The sequence below is a fragment of the Lissotriton helveticus genome, chromosome 8, assembly GCF_964261635.1.
Source record: "Lissotriton helveticus chromosome 8, aLisHel1.1, whole genome shotgun sequence".
NCBI lineage: Eukaryota > Metazoa > Chordata > Amphibia > Caudata > Salamandridae > Lissotriton > Lissotriton helveticus.
The window spans coordinates 1721134142-1721162120 of NC_136069.1; the positions used below are offsets into that span (position 1 = coordinate 1721134142).

General features: G+C 47.4%; 1 protein-coding gene across 1 annotated transcript in view; it reads right to left on the bottom strand.

Annotated features, from left to right (window-relative positions):
- LOC144773660 (NACHT, LRR and PYD domains-containing protein 12-like) overlaps positions 1 to 27979 on the bottom strand; it is a 603733-nt gene that overhangs the window by 57617 nt on the left and 518137 nt on the right. Inside the window, exons 9-11 of the mRNA XM_078658808.1 lie at positions 7159 to 7332; positions 4526 to 4696; positions 2745 to 2872 (exon numbers count right to left, since the gene is read on the bottom strand). Coding sequence (XP_078514934.1) covers positions 2785 to 2872; positions 4526 to 4696; positions 7159 to 7332 — 433 coding nt within the window. The 3' untranslated portion in view covers positions 2745 to 2784. The remainder of the gene's footprint in view (positions 1 to 2744; positions 2873 to 4525; positions 4697 to 7158; positions 7333 to 27979) is intronic.

Here is a 27979-nt window from a genome sequence, read left to right on the forward strand (position 1 = left end):
ATCTTGTGTTTGGAGTACATGTTGATAGAATCCAAAAGTTATCAGGGCAAAGGCTACTTGACACTAAGACTGGTGCATGCATAATTCTACATGTATTGCGTGTGCTAGGAATATTCTATGAATATTAATACAGTATTTCTCTTACATGGAGACAGAAAGACTAGACCATAGCTGGAACTGTTGATGCGATTCAGTAGCTTAGGAATGCAGAGGAGAAGAACTGAACTGATAACTAGAAGCATAACATACTCTTGGCAGACAGACAGGCAGAGCCGGGCCGGGCCGGGCACTGCGAGGCAGGAAGTAAGTGAAGGGTCAGGGATGCAGGTGGGGGCTGTATCGCTCCTCGGAGTGGGTTCAGGAGACTGGAGCTGAATCTGGTGTCCGGGCCCTTTTGAGGCCTGGAAACGGGGACAATTCAATGACTTAACGTGCACACTGTAAAATGTGGCAACATAGGCCTAATACTCGTTGCTTTCACGAGAACTGGAAACTGGCGTACTAGAGATGGACACAACTATAATTGCGTCTTTAATCAATCATAGGGGGATACATGCATATCGATCATGCACATATACCATAGTATGGGGAACACGTAGGCACATATAACATGGCAAAATTTACTTTTCCACAGGTGGACAGACTCCTCTCTATGGACAGACTCCTCCCTACAGACAGACTCCTCCCTATGGACAGACTCCTCTCTATGGACAGACTCCTCTCTATGGACAGACTCCTCTCTATGGACAGACTCCTCTCTACAGACAGACTCCTCCCTATGGACAGACTCCTTTCTATGAACAGACTGCTCTCTATGGACTGACTGCTCTCTATGGACAGACTCCTCTCTATGGACAGACTCCTCTCGGTGGACAGACTCCTCTCTATGGACAGACTCCTCTCTACGGACAGACTCCTCTCTACGGACAGACTCCTCTAATTGGACAGACTCCTGTCTACGGACAGACTCCTCTCTATGGTCAGAGTCCTCTCTACGGACAGACTCCTCTCTATGTACAGACTCCTCTCTATGGACAGACTCCTCTCTATGGACAGACCCCTCTCTATGGTCAGACCCCTCTCTATGGACAGACTCCTCTCTATGGACAGACTCCTCTCTATGGACAGACTCCTCTCTATGGTCAGACTCCTCTCTACGAACAGACTCCTCTCTATGGACAGACTCCTCTCTATGGACAGACTCCTGTCTACGGACAGACTCCTCTCTATGGTCAGACTCCTCTCTACGGACAGACTCCTCTCTACGGACAGACTCCTCTCTATGGACAGACTCCTCTCTATGGACAGACTCCTGTCTACGGACAGACTCCTCTCTATGGTCAGACTCCTCTCTACGGACAGACTCCTCTCTATGGACAGACTCCTGTCTACGGACAGACTCCTCTCCATGGACAGACTCCTCTCTATGGACAGACCCCTCTCTATGGCCAGACTCCTCTCTAAGGACAGGCTCGTCTCGGTGGACAGACTCCTCTCTCTAGACAGACTCCTCTCTATGGACTGACTCCTCTCTATGGACAGACTCCTCTACGGACCGACTCCTCTCTATGGACAGACTCCTCTCTATGGACAGACTCCTCTCTACGGACAGACTCCTCTCTACGGACAGACTCCTCTCTATAGACAGACTCCTCTCTATGGACAGACTCCTCTCTGTGGACAGACCCCTATCTACGGACAGACTCCTCTCTACGGACAGACCCCTCTCTATGGACAGACTCCTCTCTATAGACAGACTCCACTCTATGGACAGACCCCTCCCTATGGACAGATTCCTCTCTGTGGACAGACTCCTCTCGGTGGACAGACTCCTCTCTATGGACAGACTCCTCCCTACAGACAGACTCCTCCCTATGGACAGACTCCTCTCTATGGACAGACTCCTCTCTATGGACAGACTCCTCTCTATGGACAGACTCCTCTCTACAGACAGACTCCTCCCTATGGACAGACTCCTTTCTATGAACAGACTGCTCTCTATGGACTGACTGTTCTCTATGGACAGACTCCTCTCTATGGACAGACTCCTCTCGGTGGACAGACTCCTCTCTATGGACAGACTCCTCTCTATGGACAGACTCCTCTCTATGGACAGACCCCTCTCTACGGACAGACCCCTCTCTATGGACAGACTCCTCTCTATGGACAGACTCCTCTCTATGGACAGACCCCTCTCTATGGACAGACCCCTCTCTATGGACAGACTCCCCTCTATGGACAGACCCCTCTCTACGGACAGACTCCTCTCTATGGACAGACTCCACTCTATGGACAGACTCCTCTCTATGGACAGACTCCTCTCTATGGACAGACTCCTCTCTATGGACAGACTCCTCTCGGTGGACAGACTCCTCTCTATGGACAGACTCCTCCCTACAGACAGACTCCTCCCTATGGACAGACTCCTCTCTATGGACAGACTCCTCTCTATGGACAGACTCCTCTCTATGGACAGACTCCTCTCTACAGACAGACTCCTCCCTATGGACAGACTCCTTTCTATGAACAGACTGCTCTCTGCCGACAGAATGCACAGTTTTGAACACAAGCTTCTCACAATCTCTGTAATTTAATATATGATAGTGTAATCTTAAAACATTTATTTTGAGTTGTGAGTAGAACATATGAATTCCTTTATTGTTGAATTTCCTCTGGGTCTGACGTGAACTGTAAACTCATGAGAACCATAGACCCCTCTCCCTGGACAGACTCAGGGATCTCACCTTGGTGTTCAGTTGTAGAGACCTCAGTCGCTGAAGCTTCTCAGTAGAGTTCCCCCCGTGACAGCATCTTCAGAAGAGCTTCTCCCAGGTCTGCAGGGGTCTCACGTGAGAGCTTCCCACCCCCCAGGCTGTGGAGCAAAAGCAGGTGCGTCAGTCGGACCCGGGGTAACTCACCCACAGGGATTTCATACAAACTCTAAGCCCCGCCCTCCCTGAGGGCCGCCTCTGGGCACACACGCCCTGCAGAGGAGCCCCTGTGTCCGTCTGTCATGTCCAGACCCCGCCCAGGAGGCGCCGCCCAATCAAACCCATGTCTGGAGCCGCACCGGAGTCTATAAAACCACACGCAGGAGCCTTGGTGCAGCGCACACCCTGGACTGATGTGCTTGAAGGCGCTCGTAGATGTGATGATTAAAGAACAGGAGACTCAGTGAAAGAAAGGCGTCACTTAGGATCGCACCCCACAAGAAAGAGAGCGTTACCCCAGTGAAGCCAAAAGGGACCGGGCGGTTATAACTCACAAAGAACAAGATTCCCTTTTGTGCCACTGACCTCGAGTCGTATACACTGAACCAGCTCACACGACCCAATGCTCAACGTCTAACAAGGCTATTTGAACAAAATCATTTTCATTGCATACATCTAAAAGCAATGGATAAAATACAATGAATTTTTTAAAAGAATTGTATGTAAACACAGACTCTATTGGTTCAGTGCACACTCTCACATCAGGATACATTGATTCATATTCAGTGAGGCCAAGGTTCATAATCAATTAGAAAACCTAAGTCACTATATTTCTGCTTTTAATCAGAAAGTAAAATGTAGAAAGTCTGTGGAGACCAGGTGGAAAGTCACTTAGAGACCCTTGGTCTATATATTTAGTTTTAGTTCAATCTAAAGAAAGTGAAACATATGGAGTCTCACCAAAATGTCTTTTAACAGAGAAGTTCCAGGTGTGCAGACATATTTTTAATCGCTTTGCACCTTTTTAAAGATATGCTTTCTTCAATTAATCTCCTATGTAGTATCCTAAAGATAATGAACCCATTGTTAGCGTCACCTCACTAATGGAACATTGACATTATCGCTCAGGATCACACAATCTGCTCACGCAGGAAAGCTGGGAGTGAACGTTATATGTTTTTATTCCGTCTCAAAAGCCAACAGACATTCTGTCTCACAGATCTGTCTGCTTTCTGTCTAACAGACCTACTTACATTCTGACTCACAGATCTACACACTGACTGTCAGGGGCCCGCTGCACCAGCTGGCAAATTAATGGCTCAACCGCTGCGCTTGCTGCCTACATGCCACCCGCTCACAGACACAGAAGCACACACAGGTACACACAGACGCACAGACGCACACACTAGGGGGTATCTCACACTTCCAGCGACGAGCAGCTGTCATTGGGCTGTCAAGAGGATGAGACCGGACTTTAAGGAACCATTAAGGGTCTTCCCCCGCCTCACACCCCCTTCAAGTTACGCCCCTGACCATATACTACTTATGGGCAGATCTGCGCCGTTGTTGACATTTTACTCCAAATACCTGAAAAACAAGCTTTAAAGTCTGCCCTTCTGCACCATTAGAGGGGCTTGTTCCACACTCACTTCTCGGACTTGGGTCCCCCCCTTCACAACCCTCACTTATTGCACACCTTGTATTGTCATGGAACGGATGTGCGTTTTTCACATTATAAAATATATATGTCTGAGCCCCACCTACGATGTATATTTAGAAATCAGTGACATGATAAGAACTGCTCAGCTCTGTACCTCAGTGTCAGTAGTTTGCAGTTTGGGTGTTTTAGGCCTTCACACAACTTCTTCACTCCAGCGTCTCCCAGCTCATTGCCGCCCAGCTCGAGCTCTGTGAGAGATGTGTTTGTTTCCAGGACAGAGGCGAGGTCTTCACAGCATGAATCGGTGAGGGAGCAGCGATCCAACCTGCAGGAGAGAAGAGACACGGAGAGGAGTAAAGCAGAGCACTGACAGGGGCGTCACAACTTCAGTTTCATCTTCATTTCCTTCCTGTCCTTGACTTACTCCCCTCTAGGGACACACCTAGGAGCGGTTTCTTTATTAGCGCGTCAGGGCTCAATAGAAATAACAGCCATCACGTTACCACAAAGTAGTAAGGAATGTATATTTATTGCCACATAAATCTTCATATGTAGATAGAAACTAGAGCGAAGCGCCATAAGAAAAACGCCATTTGTGTGTTGAAAACTCTCCGCCTCCTGTGATGCGCCGTGTACGGCGTCAAGCGTGCATAAAGGACATTATTAGTCCCGTGCTTGCAGGTGTGGGTTTCATTAATGGGGAACTACTGCTCAGGACCCACAACACAGTCAGTACCCTTGTTATACTACTGAAAAGGTCCCACAACACAGTCAGTACCCTTGTTATACTCCTGGCCAGGGCCCACAACACAGTCAGTACCCTTGTTATACTACTGCCCAGGACCACAACACAGTCAGTACCCTTGTTATACTACTGCCGAGGACCCACAACACAGTCAGTACCCTTGTTATACTCCTGGCCAGGGCCCACAACACAGTCAGTACCCTTGTTATACTACTGGCCAGGGCCCACAATACAGTCAGTACCCTTGTTATACTCCTGGCCAGGGCCCACAACACAGTCAGTACCCTTTTTATACTACAGCCCAGGGCCCACAACACAGTCAGTACCCTTGTTATACTACTGACCAGGGCCCACAACACAGTTAGTACCCTTGTTATACTCCTGGCCAGGGCCCACAACACAGTCTTCCCCGCCTCACACCCCCTTCAAGTTACGCCGCTGACCATATACTTCTTATGGGCAGATCTGCGCCGTTGTTGACATTTTACTCCAAATCCCTGAAAAACAAGCTTTAAAGTCTGCCCTTCTGCACCATTAGAGGGGCTTGTTCCACACTCACTTCTCGGACTTGGGTCCCCCACTTCACAACCCTCACTTATTGCACACCTTGTATTGTCATGGAACGGATGTGCGTTTTTCACATTATAAAATATATATGTATGAGCCCCACCTACGATGTATATTTAGAAATCAATGACGTGATAAGAACTGCTCAGCTCTGTACCTCAGTGTCTGTAGTTTGCAGTTTGGGTGTTTGAGGCCTTCACACAACTTCTCCACTCCAGTGTCTCCCAGCACTTCATTGTTGCGCAGGTCGAGCCACGTGAGAGATGTGTTTGTTTCCAGGACAGAGGCGAGGTCTTCGCAGCATGAACCGGTGAGAGAGCAGCTCTCCAACCTGCAGGAGAGAAGAGACAGGGAGAGGAGTAAAGCAGAGCACAGACAGGGGCGTCACAGCTTCAGTTTTATCTTCATTTCCTTCCCGTCCTTGACTTACTCCCCTCTAGGGACACACCTAGGAGCGGTTTCTTTATTAGCGCGTCAGGGCTCAATAGAAATAACAGCCATCACGTTACCACAAAGTAGTAAGGAATGTATATTTATTGCCACATAAATCTTCATATGTAGATAGAAACTAGAGCGAAGCTCCATAAGAAAAACGCCATTTGTGTGTTGAAAACTCTCCGCCTCCTGTGATGCGCCGTGCACGGCGTCTCGCGTGCATAAAGGACATTATTAGTCCCGTGCTTGCAGGTGTGGGTTTCATTAATGGGGAACTACTGCTCAGGACCCACAACACAGTCAGTACCCTTGTTTTACTACTGAAAAGGGCCCACAACACAGTCAGTACCCTTGTTATACTCCTGGCCAGGGCCCACAACACAGTCAGTACCCTTGTTATACTACTGCCCAGGACCACAACACAGTCAGTACCCTTGTTATACTACTGCCCAGGACCCACAACACAGTCAGTACCCTTGTTATACTCCTGGCCAGGGCCCACAACACAGTCAGTACCCTTGTTATACTACTGGCCAGGGCCCACAATACAGTCAGTACCCTTGTTATACTCCTGGCCAGGGCCCACAACACAGTCAGTACCCTTTTTATACTACAGCCCAGGGCCCACAACACAGTCAGTACCCTTGTTATACTACTGACCAGGGCCCACAACACAGTTAGTACCCTTGTTATACTCCTGGCCAGGGCCCACAACACAGTCTTCCCCGCCTCACACCCCCTTCAAGTTACGCCGCTGACCATATACTTCTTATGGGCAGATCTGCGCCGTTGTTGACATTTTACTCCAAATCCCTGAAAAACAAGCTTTAAAGTCTGCCCTTCTGCACCATTAGAGGGGCTTGTTCCACACTCACTTCTCGGACTTGGGTCCCCCACTTCACAACCCTCACTTATTGCACACCTTGTATTGTCATGGAACGGATGTGCGTTTTTCACATTATAAAATATATATGTATGAGCCCCACCTACGATGTATATTTAGAAATCAATGACGTGATAAGAACTGCTCAGCTCTGTACCTCAGTGTCTGTAGTTTGCAGTTTGGGTGTTTGAGGCCTTCACACAACTTCTCCACTCCAGTGTCTCCCAGCACTTCATTGTTGCGCAGGTCGAGCCACGTGAGAGATGTGTTTGTTTCCAGGACAGAGGCGAGGTCTTCGCAGCATGAACCGGTGAGAGAGCAGCTCTCCAACCTGCAGGAGAGAAGAGACAGGGAGAGGAGTAAAGCAGAGCACAGACAGGGGCGTCACAGCTTCAGTTTTATCTTCATTTCCTTCCCGTCCTTGACTTACTCCCCTCTAGGGACACACCTAGGAGCGGTTTCTTTATTAGCGCGTCAGGGCTCAATAGAAATAACAGCCATCACGTTACCACAAAGTAGTAAGGAATGTATATTTATTGCCACATAAATCTTCATATGTAGATAGAAACTAGAGCGAAGCTCCATAAGAAAAACGCCATTTGTGTGTTGAAAACTCTCCGCCTCCTGTGATGCGCCGTGCACGGCGTCTCGCGTGCATAAAGGACATTATTAGTCCCGTGCTTGCAGGTGTGGGTTTCATTAATGGGGAACTACTGCTCAGGACCCACAACACAGTCAGTACCCTTGTTTTACTACTGAAAAGGGCCCACAACACAGTCAGTACCCTTGTTATACTCCTGGCCAGGGCCCACAACACAGTCAGTACCCTTGTTATACTACTGCCCAGGACCACAACACAGTCAGTACCCTTGTTATACTACTGCCCAGGACCCACAACACAGTCAGTACCCTTGTTATACTCCTGGCCAGGGCCCACAACACAGTCAGTACCCTTGTTATACTACTGGCCAGGGCCCACAATACAGTCAGTACCCTTGTTATACTCCTGGCCAGGGCCCACAACACAGTCAGTACCCTTTTTATACTACAGCCCAGGGCCCACAACACAGTCAGTACCCTTGTTATACTACTGACCAGGGCCCACAACACAGTTAGTACCCTTGTTATACTCCTGGCCAGGGCCCACAACACAGTCAGTACCCTTGTTATACTACTGCCCAGGACCACAACACAGTCAGTACCCTTGTTATACTACTGGCCAGGGCCCACAACACAGTCAGTACCCTTGTTATACTACTGCCCAGGACCCACAACACAGTCAGTACCCTTGTTATACTACTGCCCAGGACCACAACACAGTCAGTACCCTTGTTATACTACTGGCCAGGGCCCACAACACAGTCAGTACCCTTGTTATGCTACTGCCCAGGACCCACAACACAGTCAGTACCCTTGTTATACTACTGCCCAGAACCCACAACACAGTCAGTACCCTTGTTATACTCCTAGCCAGGGCCCACAACACAGTCAGTACCCTTGTTATACTACTGCCCAGGACCACAACACAGTCAGTACCCTTGTTATACTACTGCCCAGGACCCACAACACAGTCAGTACCCTTGTTATACTCCTGGCCAGGGCCCACAACACAGTCAGTACCCTTGTTATACTACTGGCCAGGGCCCACAATACAGTCAGTACCCTTGTTATACTCCTGGCCAGGGCCCACAACACAGTCAGTACCCTTTTTATACTACAGCCCAGGGCCCACAACACAGTCAGTACCCTTGTTATACTACTGACCAGGGCCCACAACACAGTTAGTACCCTTGTTATACTCCTGGCCAGGGCCCACAACACAGTCAGTACCCTTGTTATACTACTGCCCAGGACCACAACACAGTCAGTACCCTTGTTATACTACTGGCCAGGGCCCACAACACAGTCAGTACCCTTGTTATACTACTGCCCAGGACCCACAACACAGTCAGTACCCTTGTTATACTACTGCCCAGGACCACAACACAGTCAGTACCCTTGTTATACTACTGGCCAGGGCCCACAACACAGTCAGTACCCTTGTTATGCTACTGCCCAGGACCCACAACACAGTCAGTACCCTTGTTATACTACTGCCCAGAACCCACAACACAGTCAGTACCCTTGTTATACTCCTAGCCAGGGCCCACAACACAGTCAGTACCCTTGTTATACTCCTGGCCAGGGCCCACAACACAGTCAGTACCCTTGTTATACTACTGCCCAGGACCACAACACAGTCAGTACCCTTGTTATACTACAGGCCAGGGCCCACAACACAGTCAGTACCCTTGTTATACTACAGGCCAAGGCCCACAACACAGTCAGTACCCCTTGTTATACTCCTGGCCAGGGCCCACAACACAGTCAGTACCCTTGTTATACTACTGGCCAGGGCCCACAGCACAGTCAGTACCCTTGTTATACTACTGGCCAGGGCCCACAGTACAGTCAGTACCCTTGATATACTACTGGCCAGGGCCCACATCACAGTCAGTACCCTTGCTATACTACTGGCCAGGGCCCACAACACAGTCAGTACCCTTGTTATACTACTGCCCAGGGCCCACAACACAGTCAGTACCCTTGTTATACTACTGGCCAGGGCCCACAACACAGTCAGTACCCTTGTTATACTACTGCCCAGGACCCACGACACAGTCAGTACCCTTGTTATACTACTGGCCAGGGCCCACAGCATAGTCAGTACCCTTGCTATACTACTGGCCAGGGCCCATAACACAGTCAGTACCCTTGTTATACTATTGGCCAGGACCCACGACACAGTCAGTACACTTGTTATACTACTGGCCAGGGAAAACACAACACAGTCAGTACACTTGTTATACTACTGGCCAGGGCCCACAACACCTTAGTACCCTTGTTATACTACTGGCCAGGGCCCACAACACAGTCAGTACCCTTGTTATACTCCTGGCCAGGGCCCACAACACAGTCAGTACCCTTTTTATACTACAGCCCAGGGCCCACAACACAGTCAGTACCATTGTTATACTACTGACCAGGGCCCACAACACAGTCAGTTCCCTTGTTATACTCCTGGCCAGGGCCCACAACACAGTCAGTACCCTTGTTATACTACTGCCCAGGACCACAACACAGTCAGTACCCTTGTTATACTACTGGCCAGGGCCCACAACACAGTCAGTACCCTTGTTATACTACTGCCCAGGACCCACAACACAGTCAGTACCCTTGTTATACTACTGCCCAGGACCACAACACAGTCAGTACCCTTGTTATACTACTGCCCAGGACCCACAACACAGTCAGTACCCTTGTTATACTCCTAGCCAGGGCCCACAACACAGTCAGTACCCTCTTTATACTCCTGGCCAGGGCCCACAACACAGTCAGTACCCTTGTTATACTACTGCCCAGGACCACAACACAGTCAGTACCCTTGTTATACTACTGGCCAGGGCCCACAACACAGTCAGTACCCTTGTTATACTACAGGCCAGGGCCCACAACACAGTCAGTACCCTTGTTATACTCCTGGCCAGGGCCCACAACACAGTCAGTACCCTTGTTATACTACTGGCCAGGGCCCACAGCACAGTCAGTACCCTTGTTATACTACTGGCCAGAGCCCACAGTACAGTCAGTACCCTTGTTATACTACTGGCCAGGGCCCACAGCACAGTCAGTACCCTTGATATACTACTGGCGAGGGCCCACAGCACAGTCAGTACCCTTGCTATACTACTGGCCAGGGCCCACAACACAGTCAGTACCCTTGTTATACTACTGCCCAGGACCACAACACAGTCAGTACCCTTGTTATACTACTGGCCAGGGCCAACGGCACAGTCAGTACCCTTGCTATACTACTGGCCAGGGCTCATAACACAGTCAGTACCCTTGTTATACTATTGGCCAGGACCCACGACACAGTCAGTACACTTGTTATACTACTGGCCAGGGCCCACAACACAGTCAGTACACTTGTTATACTACTGGCCAGGGCCCACAACACAGTCAGTTCCCTTGTTATACTACTGGCCAGGACCCACGACACAGTCAGTACACTTGTTATACTACTGGCCAGGGCCCACAGCACAGTCAGTACCCTTGCTATACTACTGGCCACGGCCCACGACACAGTCAGTACCCTTGTTATACTACTGGCCAGGGCCCACAACACAGTCAGTACCCTTGTTATACTACTGGCCAGGACCCACGACACAGTCAGTACACTTGTTATACTACTGGCCAGGACCCACGACACAGTCAGTACACTTGTTATACTACTGGCCAGGGCCCACAACACAGTCAGTACCCTTGTTATACTATTGGCCAGGACCCACGGCACAGTCAGTACCCTTGTTATACTACTGGCCAGGGCCCATAGCACAGTCAGTACCCTTGCTATACTACTGGCCAGGGCCCACAACACACTCAGTACCCTTGTTATACTATTGGCCAGGACCCACGACACAGTCAGTACACTTGTTATACTACTGGCCAGGGCCCACAACACAGTCAGTACACTTGTTATACTACTGGCCAGGGCCCACAACACAGTCAGTACCCTTGTTATGCTACTGGCCAGGACCCACGACACAGTCAGTACACTTGTTATACTACTGGCCAGGGCCCACAACGCAGTCAGTACCCTTGTTATACTACTGGCCAGGACCCACGACACAGTCAGTACCCTTGATATACTACTGGCCAGGACCCACGACACAGTCAGTAAACTTGTTATACTACTGGCCAGGACCCACGACACAGTCAGTACCCTTGCTATACTACTGGCCAGGGCCCACAACACAGTCAGTACCCTTGTTATACTATTGGCCAGGACCCACGACACAGTCAGTACCCTTGTTATACTCTTGGTCAGGGCCCACAACACAGTCAGTACACTTGTTATACTACTGGCCAGGACCCACGACACAGTCAGTACACTTGTTATACTACTGACCAGGGCCCACAACACAGTCAGTACCCTTGTTATACTACGGCCCCTGACCCACAACACAGCCAGTACCCTTGTTATACTCCTGGCCAGGGCCCACAACACAGTCAGTACCCTTGTTATACTGATAGAGCAAGAATTCGCATCGCGACTTGCTCGAGTCAAGAACCTCGAATCTTTTATAATCCTATAATCCAATTTGTTCGTTTTACTAATTTTACGTATTTTTGAATATGCGTGTGTATCATAGTGATGCTTGCCTATGTGTTTCATTAATATGAATAACCCTAGTATATAATAATGGCCGCTGCTTGAATTTTGCTTCTGCGCAAGCGTTAGACACACTCACGTGATGTGACGTAGTGTAGTGTAGTTCCTATTATCCCAATAGGCTCTGCGCATTGGAATAATACCTTCAATAGTATAGGCCTAGACCAGACGTTAACTAGGTCTACTACTGTCGATATTAGACTTAAAGTTTTGGGTTTGCCAGCTAGCTCAGAGTTCACTAGAAATTTTCTCGAATAGGCAAGGAGGAGTTGAACCTCCCTGGATAGACAAGAAGGGATTTAGTTTCTGACAACCATAGAACATGACAACTTTGCTCTCCCCTAATCAAGAGTGTATCTCGAGAGTCGTGTGAAAACAAAAGACGACTTATTTTACTCAGTCAGTACGTGCATTCTTAGTCTCACCAGATTGTAGAGAAAAGGAAGAGACGGGCGTGTTCAATAAAAGATGGTATTTATTGATCAGTCTCTTTTCTCATACAAGAGAAATGGATCGATATTATTGCAATACTTATGGTTAAGTAAAGTGCATACATTAAAAGCAGAAGTATAAAATAATACTGTAAAAACATTGATATGGTTTCTAAGCCATATGAAGGTTTAAAATGAATAAAATAGATACATACACATATACATTTGACTAATCGTACTCAACTGATGTTTCTAGCTACGCCTACCCCGTGTACCTGACCTAAGCCTAATACGTGGGCGGGAATAGAAAGTAGCAGTTTAAGTTAAGTTTGCTTTGCCAAGTGACTGACTAAAGTATTCTCTGGAAGGGGTTATTCAGTTCTGTACCTGGAATCTAGGATGAATGAGGGATGGTATCTCTCGTCTCTGGTCTCGATATTCCAGGCTGCCTGCGAGGGCTACCCAGAAGTGCCGGAGCTGGATTTCTCGGCAGGAGAAAGCAGCGTCTCGTTCTCAGCGCGTAAGGAAGGCGGGGCTGCGCCAGCGGGGTCTGCTCTGCTCTGGGCTTCGGCAAGTCTGGCTGCTCCGATCTCGTCACCACCGCGTGTGTTTGCATAGGGCAATATCGGTAATATTTATACCTTTAAGGTGCCGAGATTGACGTAAGGATGGACATAGATACGTCAATAAGGATGTCATACGACTTGGTCGTTAGCACATTCTTTTGCTGAAGTTCTCGGTGAAATCAAAACAATGGCCGCAGGGTTTTTCCCAGGTTGTCATAGGTTTGATTTGTTTTGAGAACTCCGTATGCCTTATCAGGGGCTGGAGGAATATCGCTTGTCTAATTAGATGGCAAGCGTTATGACCTAATCAGATAACACGTTCCTGTGCCGTAGTGTGGCTTAATCAGATAACGGTTTCTGCATCATGGGGGTTTTCTGCATCATGGGATGGCTGCTAGTTAACTTTTTAACCAGAATAGGGTCAGGAATAGGGGGATCGATACAGAACCTATAGGAATACATCACACCCACTCCACGCTAACTATGGACATATTTACTAATCTAGGCATAGTAAAACATACTGTAGAGTATTGTGTATACCTTACCACCCACCCCAAAATACATAAATGCATTTTGAAATTATCAAATATACGGAAAAAGGCAATCACATGTATTATATGCACTCAAGCTGTAGAATAATGCTAAAGTAATCACGCATATCTATACATTATCACTAATTTGTATATGAGAATTTACACATGAAATGGCTCTTAATACAGAAAAAAGGTTCGAGACCATTTCATCACAGAATAAGAATAATTATGAACATACCAGCGGGCAGCTTATGTCTATAAAGTATCTAAAAATAGAAATTTTTAGTTCTCTAAGAATAGTTCTTACTTTAAGCAGAAGATAAGTGTCCCGAAAACTTCGTAAAAATATTTTGGGGCTGCTGAAAAAAATTGCTGTCCGTGAACTGGAGGGAAAATTGTTCATGTGACTTTATTATTAAAGTTGAAGGCCAAGTTCAGGGAACGCCGTGTGCGAGCTTGCTCAAAAGTCTCTATTTCTGCTCTGGTGAGAACATCATATCATTTAGGCTTTCGAAAAAGCTGTCAACAGCTTCCTGGGAAAGTTCCACTAACTCGGAAAAAGGTGTAACCATGCATTCGTGCGCATGATTGTCTCCATTGACGTTTTGATTAGGATCGCTGACAGAAGGTCGTACCTGATCGATGCTGCTTTCATCTTGAACTTCACTACCCCTTAATCGTAGTGGTGAAGCTTCCACGAATGCCGTCATCAGGATTGGTAGCCGTTGAGTGCAGCACAAAGCATGAGCCTTGATTGGACTCAACAATGTTTCTGCATCCATTGGCGCATCCGATTGTAGCGTCAGACAGGTGTCCAACACGCATTCTTCTCCGCATAGCAGGCACCTTAATACAGGTAAAACACATCGATGCCACATTGGTCGAATTGATAGAAACCAAGTCATGTTCAGGTCTCTAAGCCGGGATAGTCCCAGGATTTTTGATATCCGGTCCCGGTATCCAATGGCTCGGATTGTTTCTTCCCTTGTCGCAGGTGTTTTGTCTGTGACACGGTTTGCCATAACGAAATATAAGGACTAAGAATAGGATTCCTGCAATTAGTCCCAAAATGAGGGGAAGTCCGCCAAAAATCGAATGGACGAAATCTGGAAAAATACCCAGTATGGCTTTGAATGGTGTTAATGCCATTGAAAATACTGTCTTAAATACTTTTGAGACTCCACTGGTATCAGAAATATTTAAGATTTCATTCAGGATTTCTGCGAAATGTATGGGGGAATTAGTTGATAGCAATGAGTGAATCTCTGCAGTCGTCCTTGCGACTAGGAGATCATACGTTTCTTTTGATGACGTGAGCCTGGTCGGCGTCTGAAGAAGCACTGTTTTCATTCTGCTTAAAGTATCTATTCGAATAGAAGTAATTTTCAAGTTGGGCCATGCCCTTGCCTCCCTGTCTGGAAAGGAGCTGGGGAACAATGAGCGTCCACAGCACTTGACCTTCGCAGTCGTAGTTACGAGATAAGGAGTCCCGGGCATGAGACTACAACATCTGCGATCTACAATTAGAACGTAACTCCCATTATAGAGTCTTTGAAAGAATGGTTCTATCTCTGTTGCAGGTGCGCCTAGCTGGTGACATGAAAGGTTATATGAATTCCCTTCACAGGCTCCATGCAAACTAATTCCATTACACAGAAGTGTACCGCTTAGTGACATTGCACAATTATTGCCACTAAGAAACACTTTCTGTCCTTTATTACTGACACATGCATGTGAATAGGGCAAGTTCCATGTTGTTTTAATGTACCCTTTCCCCAATTTTTCGTACATGCCAGCCTGTATATATTTTTGGCAGTATTGAAACCTGAAGGTAGATATTGGAATATTAATTATCCCATGTATTATCCATTCACTGACAGGTCGTTCTGACATTGTCACTGGTAATCTCTTGAGTTTCTCAATGCTCAGGATTGTATAATCAGCACCCTTTTGTGCCATACTGATTTGTCTATCAGTAAGGTTAAAGATATGGAATAGTGACGTTTTGTTGATTAAACGCCAAGGCACATAGCCTGAACGCAGATTTTGTAACGTCCAGCCAAGTAGTACAATAGAACGCAATTGAGACTGACCGTGTTGTAATAACAGTAAGTCCTGCGATAATATGTCGATTGCTGAAGACACAATGCTGTCCAGAGAAAAAATTCTGGAGGACAGAGTCATTAACCCATTGTCCACTACAGAAAGTGATTTTTCCAAATTAATACGGTCAATTTCCCGTATTCTTTCTGCTGTTTCAATTTGAGTCACCTTCCAGGCCTCGTTGTATGCTGCATATACAGAGGCTGCTATGAAACGTTTTTGACGCTGTTTGCGCGGTCCCATAATGAAATCACGCAAGTCAGCACCATCAGTAAGTAAAGTTAGGTGTTGCTTAATTTCTGCCAGTGTGGAAGTTTGTAGCCATTGAAGGCATAATTTGCCCACACTGTAGGTGGTTATTATCCCTGGGTGTTGTCTTTGGGGATATCTAGGGTCTGGCCTGGTCAATATGAACCCCTGTGTTTTGTTCAGGAATCTGTCTTGACAGTTATTAGTATCTGTGGGCCAGATCAACCACTGTTTCCAATCAGGATGTGTTCTGTTTTGGTTTAATACATAGTTTACGTCTATCTCTTCATCTGTAGAGCTATTGCTGTTCATTGTTGGTTTTGGAATAGACGGTTTATTTAAGTCTTTGATTTTGGCTAGGCCAAGACAGGTGGTTTGTTGAACAGTGTCATTTAAAAATATAATTTGTTCTGGGATCATGCAGGCTCTAAACAAAGATTCTATACCTTGTACTTGCCATTCTTTTGTACCCCAAACACTTTTTACTTCAACATTTTTGTCCCAATAATCAAAACCAAAAGTATTCATTTGTTCAAAAAATGAGTCTGAATATATCAATTTCGTGTTTGTTATCATGGTCTTTGTCCCTGTCTTATTTGACAATTTGAAATAAAATGTTTCAGCATTACTTGTGTTAAAACCTGAAAAGTATGAATATTTGTCATAAAAGGTTCTTGAGCTTTCTTTTGGAGGGGTTGCACAATGTTCCCATTGATTATAATCTAAAACATTTCTAGGTTGTGCAGATCTATGTAGAAAATGGTTACCATAGTGGTTATAACAGTACATACTATCATAATTTGTAGAACCCTGCAAATAATCATGTTTGGTAAATTTAGCAGACATCACTAAGTCAGACATCATATTATTTATACTTTCAAAGTCCCAATCATCAGCAAATGAGCTTGGTTTTACAAAGTCACTCAATGAGATCTTGATTTGGTGTGGATATTTCAGGATTTCAACCGGACCATAGATTTCGTAGTCAGTGTTGTCCCATGCTACCCCACCCGGTATAGGATTGGCTGTGAAGTTGACTGAAGAAAGTTCTCTTTTCTCGACGTGTGTGGTTTGAGGATCAAGTTGATTTTCTGACTTGCTGTGTCCATTTTAGCATATTTTCCCTCAATGAAGCGTCCCAAAGTTAGTATCATGATGAGCCAAAGTATGAGGATAAATGCACCAAAACCCACCCAAAATTCAATCCATGGAGAAATTAGATATGTTTCTTTCAGTTGTTTCAAAAGTTCTTTAGCTTTATCTTTAAAGGTTTTTGTTGATGGCTGTGTTTTTGATTCACTGAAGCCTTCAGAGGAATCATCGAAGTTTATGAAGTAGCCGGATGCAGTTCTGTCAATTGTTCCAATTGCTTCAGGATTATTGTTTCTTGCATATTCGTCTATTACTTCATTGTAGGTTGGAGTGTCTCGACTAAATGTTTTTATTTGGGTTTTCAGAGGTTTAAGGTCCATTGCATTGTTGCATAGTCCTTGTTGTTCTTCTGTAGGCGTTTCAAATGTGATTAGCCTCTTAGTTGGGACCTCTGTATTGGTAGCAAACCTTGGTGTTCTGCTACTTATCGGGAGTCCACTTGGCCTACTATTTGTTATCGGCCACATGATTGTGGTTTTACCAGGTCGATGGATACAACTCGGTTCTCCTTTTTACCAGCAAGCGGTGGTAGTACTACTGATCTTGTCCCGTTGATAGACAAGACAGGAACTGCTTTTCTGTAAGAAGGCCCAAATTCCTTCTTTACCGCGATCTTTTGTCTGACTAGATCCCCGACTTTTGGAATCCAGACAGGTCTTGCTGGGACAGGTGGTGGTTCTTCAGTGGTTGTTGGCTGTTGTTTCAACTTTATGTTGCTCAGGTCTTTTCTTGTTTCGTTTAAGTCCTGTAAAGTAGCCAAACGATCTTTGATATCAAAGCTTTTTTTCCTTCACCACTGAAGTCTGACTGTCGAGGTCTAAGACTAACATCCTAGTTCCAAATAATAATTCGTACGGACTGAATCCCTTCAGAGAATTTCTTGGCAGGTTATTTAGACTACGTTGGACACTTATTAGATGTTTGACCCACCCAGCTCCCGAACCTAATTCCCTTTCCGTTATAGATTGCTTTCTGCCTTGGTTTTTTCTTTCAACAATTCCGTTCCCCTCAGGGTGAAATGGACAAGAGTACCGCAATGCAATGCCCATGCTGGTCATGGCCTCCTTATAAGCTCGAGAGCTAAAAGCAGGACCCTGGTCAGAATGCAGCATGCCAATTGCGTATGTGCCGATAAAGACTCGCAAATCTTTTATAACAGTTCTGGTGTCAGCCGATCGCTGGGGCCACATCCATATGAATCTCGTGCATGAATCCACTGCGACCAAGATATATTTATAGTTACCATCCCTTTGTAAGGGACCACAGTGGTCCAGATAAACACAGGCTAATGGTTTATCTGAGATTAGAAGGGGCGTCTGTGCTGGTCGTCTCACCGTTGATACTTTCATTCTTTGACATATTTCACATTCTAACACATAGTTCCTTGTTTGTCTTCTCATTTGTGGCCACCAGTATCTCTGTTTTAATAATGATACTGTGGCTGAGACGCCAGCATGTATAGAAGCAAGCCTTTCGTGTGCCGCTATTATCAGTCCTAACCTATGTTCCATGTTTGGAATTGCCCTATCCCCCACTCCAGGGATTCGAGCAAAAGGAACATTGTTTGCATCAGTTATGTATGAGTATTTTACTGGAAAGCCTTTCGGGAGTGTTTCTATCGAATCCTTTTCTGTAGCGCTGACAGCCTGTAATATTTCGCTGTCTATTTTTGTTTTTGACCGTGTGATGGCAGCTACCGAAGCCGTTTGCACAGCTGCCTTCGCGGCCTCATCAGCCAATGAATTCCCTGCAACGTGAACGCCATCACGTTGATGACTCAGTGTATGTATCACGTGAGTCTTTGGTAGTTCTTTTTGTAATAGAACTACTTGTTCCCAGAGCATTTTATGCTTGATTGTGCCTCCCTTTGCATCCTTAAAACCATCTGAAGCCAGATCTGCAAGTATTCATTGTAAGACTGAACGCAATAATACGAATCGCACACTATGAGTGTGGGGAATTCTCGATCGGTATTTTCAAGCGCCATCTTGAATGCCAGTAGTTCAGCTCGCTGAGCTGTACAATCTCCTAGAGATTGTGTTTTAGTGACCGCTGGTTTAAATTTCCCTTTGTGCCAGCGACCTTTAACAATCACGCACGCAGCACTGTAAGCTTGTTTACCCTCCACTGCGGGTTGTGCTGATCCGTCTGTATATATTATACAGCCGTAATGTTCTAGAGGCAGAATTTCGGTCGGCGGGGGACATTCGAATTCATATTGGAGAAACTCTTGTGTTTTTAAGTTAGGATCAAATTCGTATGCCACGTCTGTTGCAGCAAGAGAATTAGCCCATTGTATCCATGGAGCGCTTTAGCATTCAGAATGCTTGCTTTTGTTACAGCCTCTAGGGCTGGTATCGGTGTCACGATTATTATTCGTTTACCTTGTGCCAGGGCTCGTTCTTTTGCTATAGCTGTCTGTGTTGCAGTTAGAATTTTTTCCGTTGGGCTAAATTTCATTTCAGCCTTAGTGTACAAGTGTGATTTGAATGCAATTGGTACCTTTTCTCCCTCATTAGAGGTCAGGTATGTGAATCCGCATCTTCCTGGGATGACTCGAATCACAAGGTTGCGTGTGTTATCACGTGTCTCTAATTTTGTTTTAATTAACATGTCTGTTTGTAAGGATCTCAGAATTTCTGTGTGTATTTGAGTCCAATTGGTTCTTTTAAAATCTGGTTTTATTAGATCATTGTGAGAAGTTGGCCTGATAGGTGATGTTTCCAATTCTGGAACCACCGATTATCAGACCAAACAATCCCTTATGGTGTCTGGTTGTAAGTCAACCTTATTAGACAAGCTATCCTAGGGGTAGCATGGACTAAGCAGCCTAAAGGCTTAACTTAAGAGGTCGTGTTAAGCGAGCTGTTTTACCACATACAATCCTGTAATATCAAATGAAAGGACACCACACAAGTATATATTATAAAAATATATGTGTTTATTACTAAAAACAATCCCCAGTATTCTTTATGAATAAAGGGGCACAAGCGTTAAATCAAAAGCACTGTTTAAACATACAAAGTTGCACAATTATGGATGAGGGCGGGTGGCCACTCAAACCATATACTAAACAAGTGGTATAAGAGATGCCACTCGAGCAGTGGTTAGGCCTAGGGCCTAGGGAATCGCTGGGAGCAGTCGGGACAAGCAGTGCTGAAGTCGGGAACGGCCCACGGGATTCGGGAGCAGTGCGGAAAGCGCACGCATGCACCAATGTTAACCAATGGTGCGTAAAGGTTGTAAAGTTAAAGTTTAAGGACACTTCCGCTGAACCTAGAGGAACAAAACTTAAGACACAGACCCTAGAGGTGTGCACCAGTGTGGGAACACCGGCGGAGCAAAGTTACCTCACCCACAGGAAGCGGGTGCATAGGGTCGAAGTCGAGTCGGGTTTCGTCACGCAGGCTCTTGGTGCTTGAAGCTGAAAGGGCTGCAGGCGAGGTGAAAGAGAAGTGTCCGGTGGAGTCCAAGGGTTTCACTGGCAAGTGACCGGGCCAACGCGTTGAGCCAAATGGAGCAGAAGGGCCCCACGCAGCACTCGTCAAGTGTGGAGGGCTGATCTTCGGTGCAAGAGTGGCTCAGGGTTGGGGCTTCTCAAACCCCAGTGCACAGCTTCGAGGGTCACTCGTGGGCTGCACGGTCAGCGTCTCGTGGTCAATTCAAGATGGCGTGCCCCACGCTTCCGGTCGCCTCCACGGGTCTCAGCTCTGCAGGGACTGTGGATCAGGCTGTAGGAAGGCAGGCAAGCTTGATCTCGTCGATCTCAGTCGCTCGAGTTCCGGCGGGAACTGCGACAAAGTAGACGTCGAGGGCTGGATGGTGCCTGTTTACACAGGGTGGTCACTCCTTGACCACAAGGGAGATTCTTCGGGCTTCCACGTTGAGTAGGAGGTCCAAGGGTCCAGAGTTTCGTTTCTTGTGTTTCTTTCAGGAAATCTAAAGTGCATTGGCACTGCTCCCACTCTTATTCGAATCTGGGGGGTGGGATTACCTGCTAGGTCCCCTCCTATGGGTGGGACCCAGGAAGGGGGTGGTTACACCCCTTTCCTTTGATCCAGGCCACCCTGGCACGAGGGCTGGAGTGCCCCAGAACCGGTTTGGCCGGGTCATGCAAGGGGCAGCCTTGTGCGCCCCAAGCAGTGTCTGGTTTCTTTCAGACCTCCCTGCTACAATCCACTATCTCCTGTCTGGAGGGTGGTAAAACCCCCCTGCGACAGGAAACCCTTTGTCCAGGCCCCATTTGGCAGAGTTTCGGTCCGCTGCAGGGGTCCAGACCCGTGTCTGTGGCAGAGGCATCCATTTTGTGGATCTAAGGCCCTTTTAGAAATTAACCGCATTTAAGTAAAGTAACATGTCTTACCCCTCTAGAGGGGTGGAATGCTATCCCCGTCGCCAGAACTGGCGAGGGGATAGTATTCCAAATCGTATGACACCTTACACGACATGTTTTGATAAAGCCAAACCAAAGATGCTATATAACCGCGAGGATTATAAGGCACTTAAGAGTATATGGTATGGCGTTACCCTGAAACAGCTTAGGGAGTTGTTCCCGACGGCTGCAGACAGGCTCAGCTCATGCTAGAGCTCCATCTCACATTAAACCACGCACTCTGCCCCCAGGATTGATGAGGCCTTCCATAGGAGTGGCTCACAGGTTTATATGTGTCCAGATATAGGTTTAGATATAGGTATACTATATCTAAGCAAGGGGTGATTACACCACCTTACCCCAGCTGAGTGATCAGCCAGTTGTGTCAATTTAAGAACCAGCCAGGGGTGGCAAAAGATATGCTGCAGCCCCTGGTAGGCCTTGGTGGCCCCTATGCCCTGGGCACCTATAGTGCATTATACAGGAGCTGACAAGGAGTCCATTTCCAATTGGGTTATGTACCTAGGGTACATGGAATCCATTTTACAGAGAGAGCAGATGGCCTGGGGCCCTGATTAGCAGGGAACCAGGTCAACTAAGTCAAAAAACCAGCTAAACACAGGCAAAAAATCGGGGGTAACCATAGTCAGGTAGCCACCTTCCTACATAACCCCCCCCAAACGAAAGGAGATAAGGCTATCCTTGGCCAGGTAAGCCTATATTGCCTGAGTGGCCATATAAGGAAGTACCTGCACTAGCATGGGTACCCCCTGTCTCATGGTCCACTAAGCAGTCCCTCACCCTTTGGGCATTAGAGGGTCTCCACCATAGGGAGTCACTACCTTGGGTGTGTTTATGCAAAGTTAAAGGCTGGTTTGGATATGGAGTATTGAAGTGAGGCTCTACTAAGTTAGGGCTTGGCTTCCTCCAATTATCTTCCACCATGTGTGCCTTTCTTTCTTTAACTGAGTTGCACTGTGCTCTCAGGGTCAGCCTCTGGCTACCTAAAGCTGGAGGCTGGGTCCCTCTGTTTGGCTTGCTGGAGGGACAGTTCAGGTTTGGGCCCTTTGGGTCCCAGGTTTGGCTGTGCCCAACAGAATCCATCTGTGGGAGGTCCCTAACTACTTTTAAGGGGGCTCCCTCAGGAGTTTTTAAAGTTTTCACCTTACTAGGGCTACTAGTTTTGGTGCCCCTAATCTGTGGATGGGGGGGCTTTATTTGACAGGGGGCCCTCTGGGTCTCACTGTCCTTCTTGTCCTCTGCAGCCCTGGGCTGGCTAAGGCAAGGGAGAGAGGGGCAGGTTACCTGCTCCAGACTGGGTCCCACCTGAGAAGGGTCCACCGACATCAGAGGTTCTGTCAGGCTAGGCCCAACTACCTCTGGGGCAGTTCCTTCATCAGGGGTAAGATCAGTTCCCTGAGGAGGCTGATCCTGTCCTAAAGTCTGGTGAGGGGGAGATTTCTCTTCCTCCTCCATGCTCTCAGTTTGTGTGGAGTTATCCATCTTTTCAGGTTTCACAACACACATATCAGTTTGAGTTTGGGCTGTGGCCATCACAGCCCCACCAACCTTTTCAGGAGGAGACTCAGTTTGGGTTTCTGCTGTTATCATAACAGCTTTGCTATTTTGTTCAGGAAGAGCTTTTGCTAAAGATGGGGCAGAGAGTTTCTCAGCCCTACCAACCTTTTCAGGAAGGACATCTTGAATTGGGGCTGTAGCCATTACAGCCCCACTAACCTTTCCATTGGAATTTACCATTCTAGAATGGATTTCCTGTTCAACCTCAGCCCAGGCTGAGATTTCCAAATCATTACCAAGTAGGCAGTCTACAGGCAAGTTTGATGACACTGCCACTCTCTTTGGGCCAATGACACCTCCCCAGCTGAGACTTACTACTGCCATGGGATGATTTGTTTTGACGCCATCAATGTTTGTTACCTGGTATGTGGCACCTGGTAAAAGTTGCTTAGAGGGGACTATACAGTCAGCCACCATGGTGATGCTAGCCCCTGTGTCTCTAAAAGCTTCAACTTTCAAACCATTGATGATGGGTTCTTGTCTATATTTGCTCAAAGTATTTGGGCAATCAGAGAAGTTGGCAAACCCCCTGCCAGTCTCATAAACAAGATCATTTGGGGAGGGGGACCTGGATAGGCCAGGGTCCTCCTGGGCTCCAAAAGTAAACCCACCCAGATTCCTGGGTGTGCTCCCACTTCCTGGGGGATTACTGCTGACAGTAACAGGAGGTGTTGGAGCTGGCTTTGGAGGTATATTCTCTTTATTGTTATTCTTGGGACAGCAGTTGTCTGTTTTGTAATGCCCCACCTGTTTACAGGCATAACAATAAGGCTTTTTCTCTGTTGAAGAAGTGTCTTGGGACCCACCCCCATTCTTGGAGTTTTGGGGCCCTGGGGAAGTCTTTTCTTTATTTTTATCCCCACCCTTATCTTGAGGCTTGGTAGACTCCTTCTTCTGGTTACTGTCCTGATTCTTAGGCCTAATCCTGGTTCTGACCCACTTGTCTGCCTTCTTTCCCAATTCTTGGGGAGAGGTCAGATCAGAGTCCACCAGGTGCTGGTGTAAGAGCTGGTTCTGACAATTACTTAGGATCTGCTCCCTCATAATCAAATTATACAATCCTGTAAAGTCATGTACTTTGCTGCCATGTAGCCAACCCTCCAGAGCCTTAGTTGCACAATCAACAAAATCAGTCCAGTCCTGAGTCTGTGTCTTCTGGGTGTCTCTGAACTTCAACCTGTACTGTTCAGTGGTTAAGCCAAACCCATCTATCAGAACACTCTTCAGGACTTTGTAATTGTTTGCATCCTCATGTCTAACAGTGAGGAGCTTATCTCTCCCTTTCTCTGAAAAGGAGTACCATAAGATTGCTGCCCACTGTTCCTCAGGAACCTGCTGTACCATGCAGGCTCTCTCAAGAGCAGTTATCCACTTGTGGATGTCATCCCCTTCCTTGTAGGGGGGCACAATCTTTGTCAGGTTTCTACTATCATAGGACCTGGGTTTCTCTTTAGGAATATTGCTGCCACCAGTGGCATCTAAGCCACACAATTTTTGCTCTCTTGCCAAGGCAAGTCTAGCTTGAGCCAAGGCTACCTCCTCCCTCTCTATTTGGAGTTTGACAACCCTCATTCTGGCCCTATGCTCTAGCTTTTGAGAAGCAGTCATACCTCTCTGAGATTCCCTTGAGGCACTAGAAATATGAGAGTCCCCCGAGGGAGATCTCACTCTTCTGTTGCCTGGGAGAATGTCATGGTAGGATCTGGGGAGGTGCTGGCCCTCTCCAGTTCCTAGTAGGCTTAAGTTGGCCTGGCTAAGCCTGGCAACTTTACCTTGATTAACCCCTAGCTCCTGATCTTCAGGTTCTTCTATGTCTGAACCATCCTCCTCCTCTTCCTCCTCTTCTTCTTCCTCTGGGGGGATGTTAGCCACAGGGGGGTTCACTCCATCTCCTGACTCTAGGGAAGCTTCCTTCGCCCTCTCTAAGTCATCCTGTTCTAGAATGTCTATCAGGATCTGGCAGGTGGGACTTCTGCCCCTTTTTAACCCTCTTGAAATGCACAGGGCAATCAAGTCCTTTCGGGTTAACTTGTCATAGCTGGAAGTTGCCTTGGTAAGGTCAACTGCCACAGGAACCGGCCCTGAGGCATTTCCTGTGTCAGACATGACTCTAGTGTGGTGTAAGTGGTGCACTTACCTACACTAAGTGTTTTCCTACTGTACCTTGCTAGTGAGTTGTAGTCAGGGTGTGCTAATCCCTTTAATCTACAACTACTAAGTTCAGTAGAACTTAATATGCTAAGCTTTTGATTTATATGTACCTAGAGGTACTTGATGTGATCGTTCAATTTGATAAAAAGATTGCAATGGTAAAACAACAGCAAGCTCAAATCAGCACCGCCGCTCACCAATGTGAGAAGTTGGCCTGATAGGTGATGTTTCCAATTCTGGAACCACCTGTTATCAGACCAAACAATCCCTTATGGTGTCTGGTTGTAAGTCAACCTTATTAGACAAGCTATCCTAGGGGTAGCATGGACTAAGCAGCCTAAAGGCTTAACTTAAGAGGTCGTGTTAAGCGAGCTGTTTTACCACATACAATCCTGTAATATCAAATGAAAGGACACCACACAAGTATATATTATAAAAATATATGTGTTTATTACTAAAAACAATCCCCAGTATTCTTTATGAATAAAGGGGCACAAGCGTTAAATCAAAAGCACTGTTTAAACATACAAAGTTGCACAATTATGGATGAGGGCGGGTGGCCACTCAAACCATATACTAAACAAGTGGTATAAGAGATGCCACTCGAGCAGTGGTTAGGCCTAGGGCCTAGGGAATCGCTGGGAGCAGTCGGGACAAGCAGTGCTGAAGTCGGGAACGGCCCACGGGATTCGGGAGCAGTGCGGAAAGCGCACGCATGCACCAATGTTAACCAATGGTGCGTAAAGGTTGTAAAGTTAAAGTTTAAGGACACTTCCGCTGAACCTAGAGGAACAAAACTTAAAACACAGACCCTAGAGATGTGCACCAGTGTGGGAACACCGGCGGAGCAAAGTTACCTCACCCACAGGAAGCGGGTGCATAGGGTCGAAGTCGAGTCGGGTTTCGTCACGCAGGCTCTTGGTGCTTGAAGCTGAAAGGGCTGCAGGCGGGGTGAAAGAGAAGTGTCCGGTGGAGTCCAAGGGTGGACCCAAGTCTAAAAGTACCTGAAAGCAGAGGGGACAGAGTCTGGGTCACTCAGCAGTGACCAGGGTGGAACCAGGACGGAACCAGGCAATGTCGGGCGCAATCAGGTGGTCGTCGAGGAGCTTCTCTCCACTGTCACGTGGGCTCTGGGGCATCTGCGACGTCCAGGAGCAGGTCACGATCTGTCCCACGCAGTCTCTCGCCGTCGGCGCTGTCGGCTTCAAGATTGGAGCAAACAACACTTGGCAAAAGCAATCCACGCGGGATCGGAAGATTGCTTCTCACTCGAACCAGGAAGGTCAGAGTGGGGGCTCATTTTCAGGGGAGCTGGTGCAAATCTGGAGCAACCAGATTCACAAGTCGTTTTTGTCGTTTCGTCGGCACAGGGACCACTAGCCGGCTGGCAAGTGACCGGGCCAACGCGTTGAGCCAAATGGAGCAGAAGGGCCCCACGCAGCACTCGTCGAGTGTGGAGGGCTGATCTTCAGTGCAAGAGTGGCTCAGGGTTGGGGCTTCTCAAACCCCAGTGCACAGCTTCGAGGGACACTCGTGGGCTGCACGGTCAGTGTCTCGTGGTCAATTCAAGATGGCGTGCCCCGCGCTTCCGGTCGCCTCCACAGGTCTCAGCTCTGCAGGGACTGTGGATCGGGCTGTAGGAAGGCAGGCAAGCTTGATCTCGTTGATCTCAGTTGCTCGAGTTCTGGCGGGAACTGCGACAAAGTAGATGTCGAGGGCTGGATGGTGCCTGTTTACACAGGGTGGTCACTCCTTGACCACAAGGGAGATTCTTCGGGCTTCCACGTTGAGTAGGAGGTCCAAGGGTCCAGAGTTTTGTTTCTTGTGTTTCTTTCAGGAAATCTAAAGTGCATTGGCACTGCTCCCACTCTTATTCGAATCTGGGGGGCGTGATTACCTGCTAGGTCCCCTCCTATGGGTGGGACCCAGGAAGGGGGTGGTTACACCCCTTTCCTTTGATCCAGGCCGCCCTGGCACGAGGGCTGGAGTGCCCCAGAACCGGTTTGGCCGGATCATGCAAGGGGCAGCCTTGTGCGCCCCAAGCAGTGTCTGGTTTCTTTCAGACCTCCCTGCTACAATCCACTATCTCCTGTCTGGAGGGTGGTAAAACCCCCCTGCGACAGGAAACCCTTTGTCCAGGCCCCATTTGGCGGAGTTTCGGTCCGCTGCAGGGGTCCAGACCCGTGTCTGTGGCAGAGGCATCCATTTTGTGGATCTAAGGCCCTTTTAGAAATTAACCGCATTTAAGTAAAGTAACATGTCTTACCCCTCTAGAGGGTTGGAATGCTATCCCCGTCGCCAGAACTGGCGAGGGGATAGTATTCTAAATCGTATGACACCTTACACGACATGTTTTGATAAAGCCAAACCAAAGATGCTATATAACCGCGAGGATTATAAGGCACTTAAGAGTATATGGTATGGCGTTACCCTGAAACAGCTTAGGGAGTTGTTCCCAACGGCTGCAGACAGGCTCAGCTCATGCTAGAGCTCCATCTCACATTAAACCACGCACTCTGCCCCCAGGATTGATGAGGCCTTCCTTAGGAGTGGCTCACAGGTTTATATGTGTCCAGATATAGGTTTAGATATAGGTATACTATATCTAAGCAAGGGGTGATTACACCA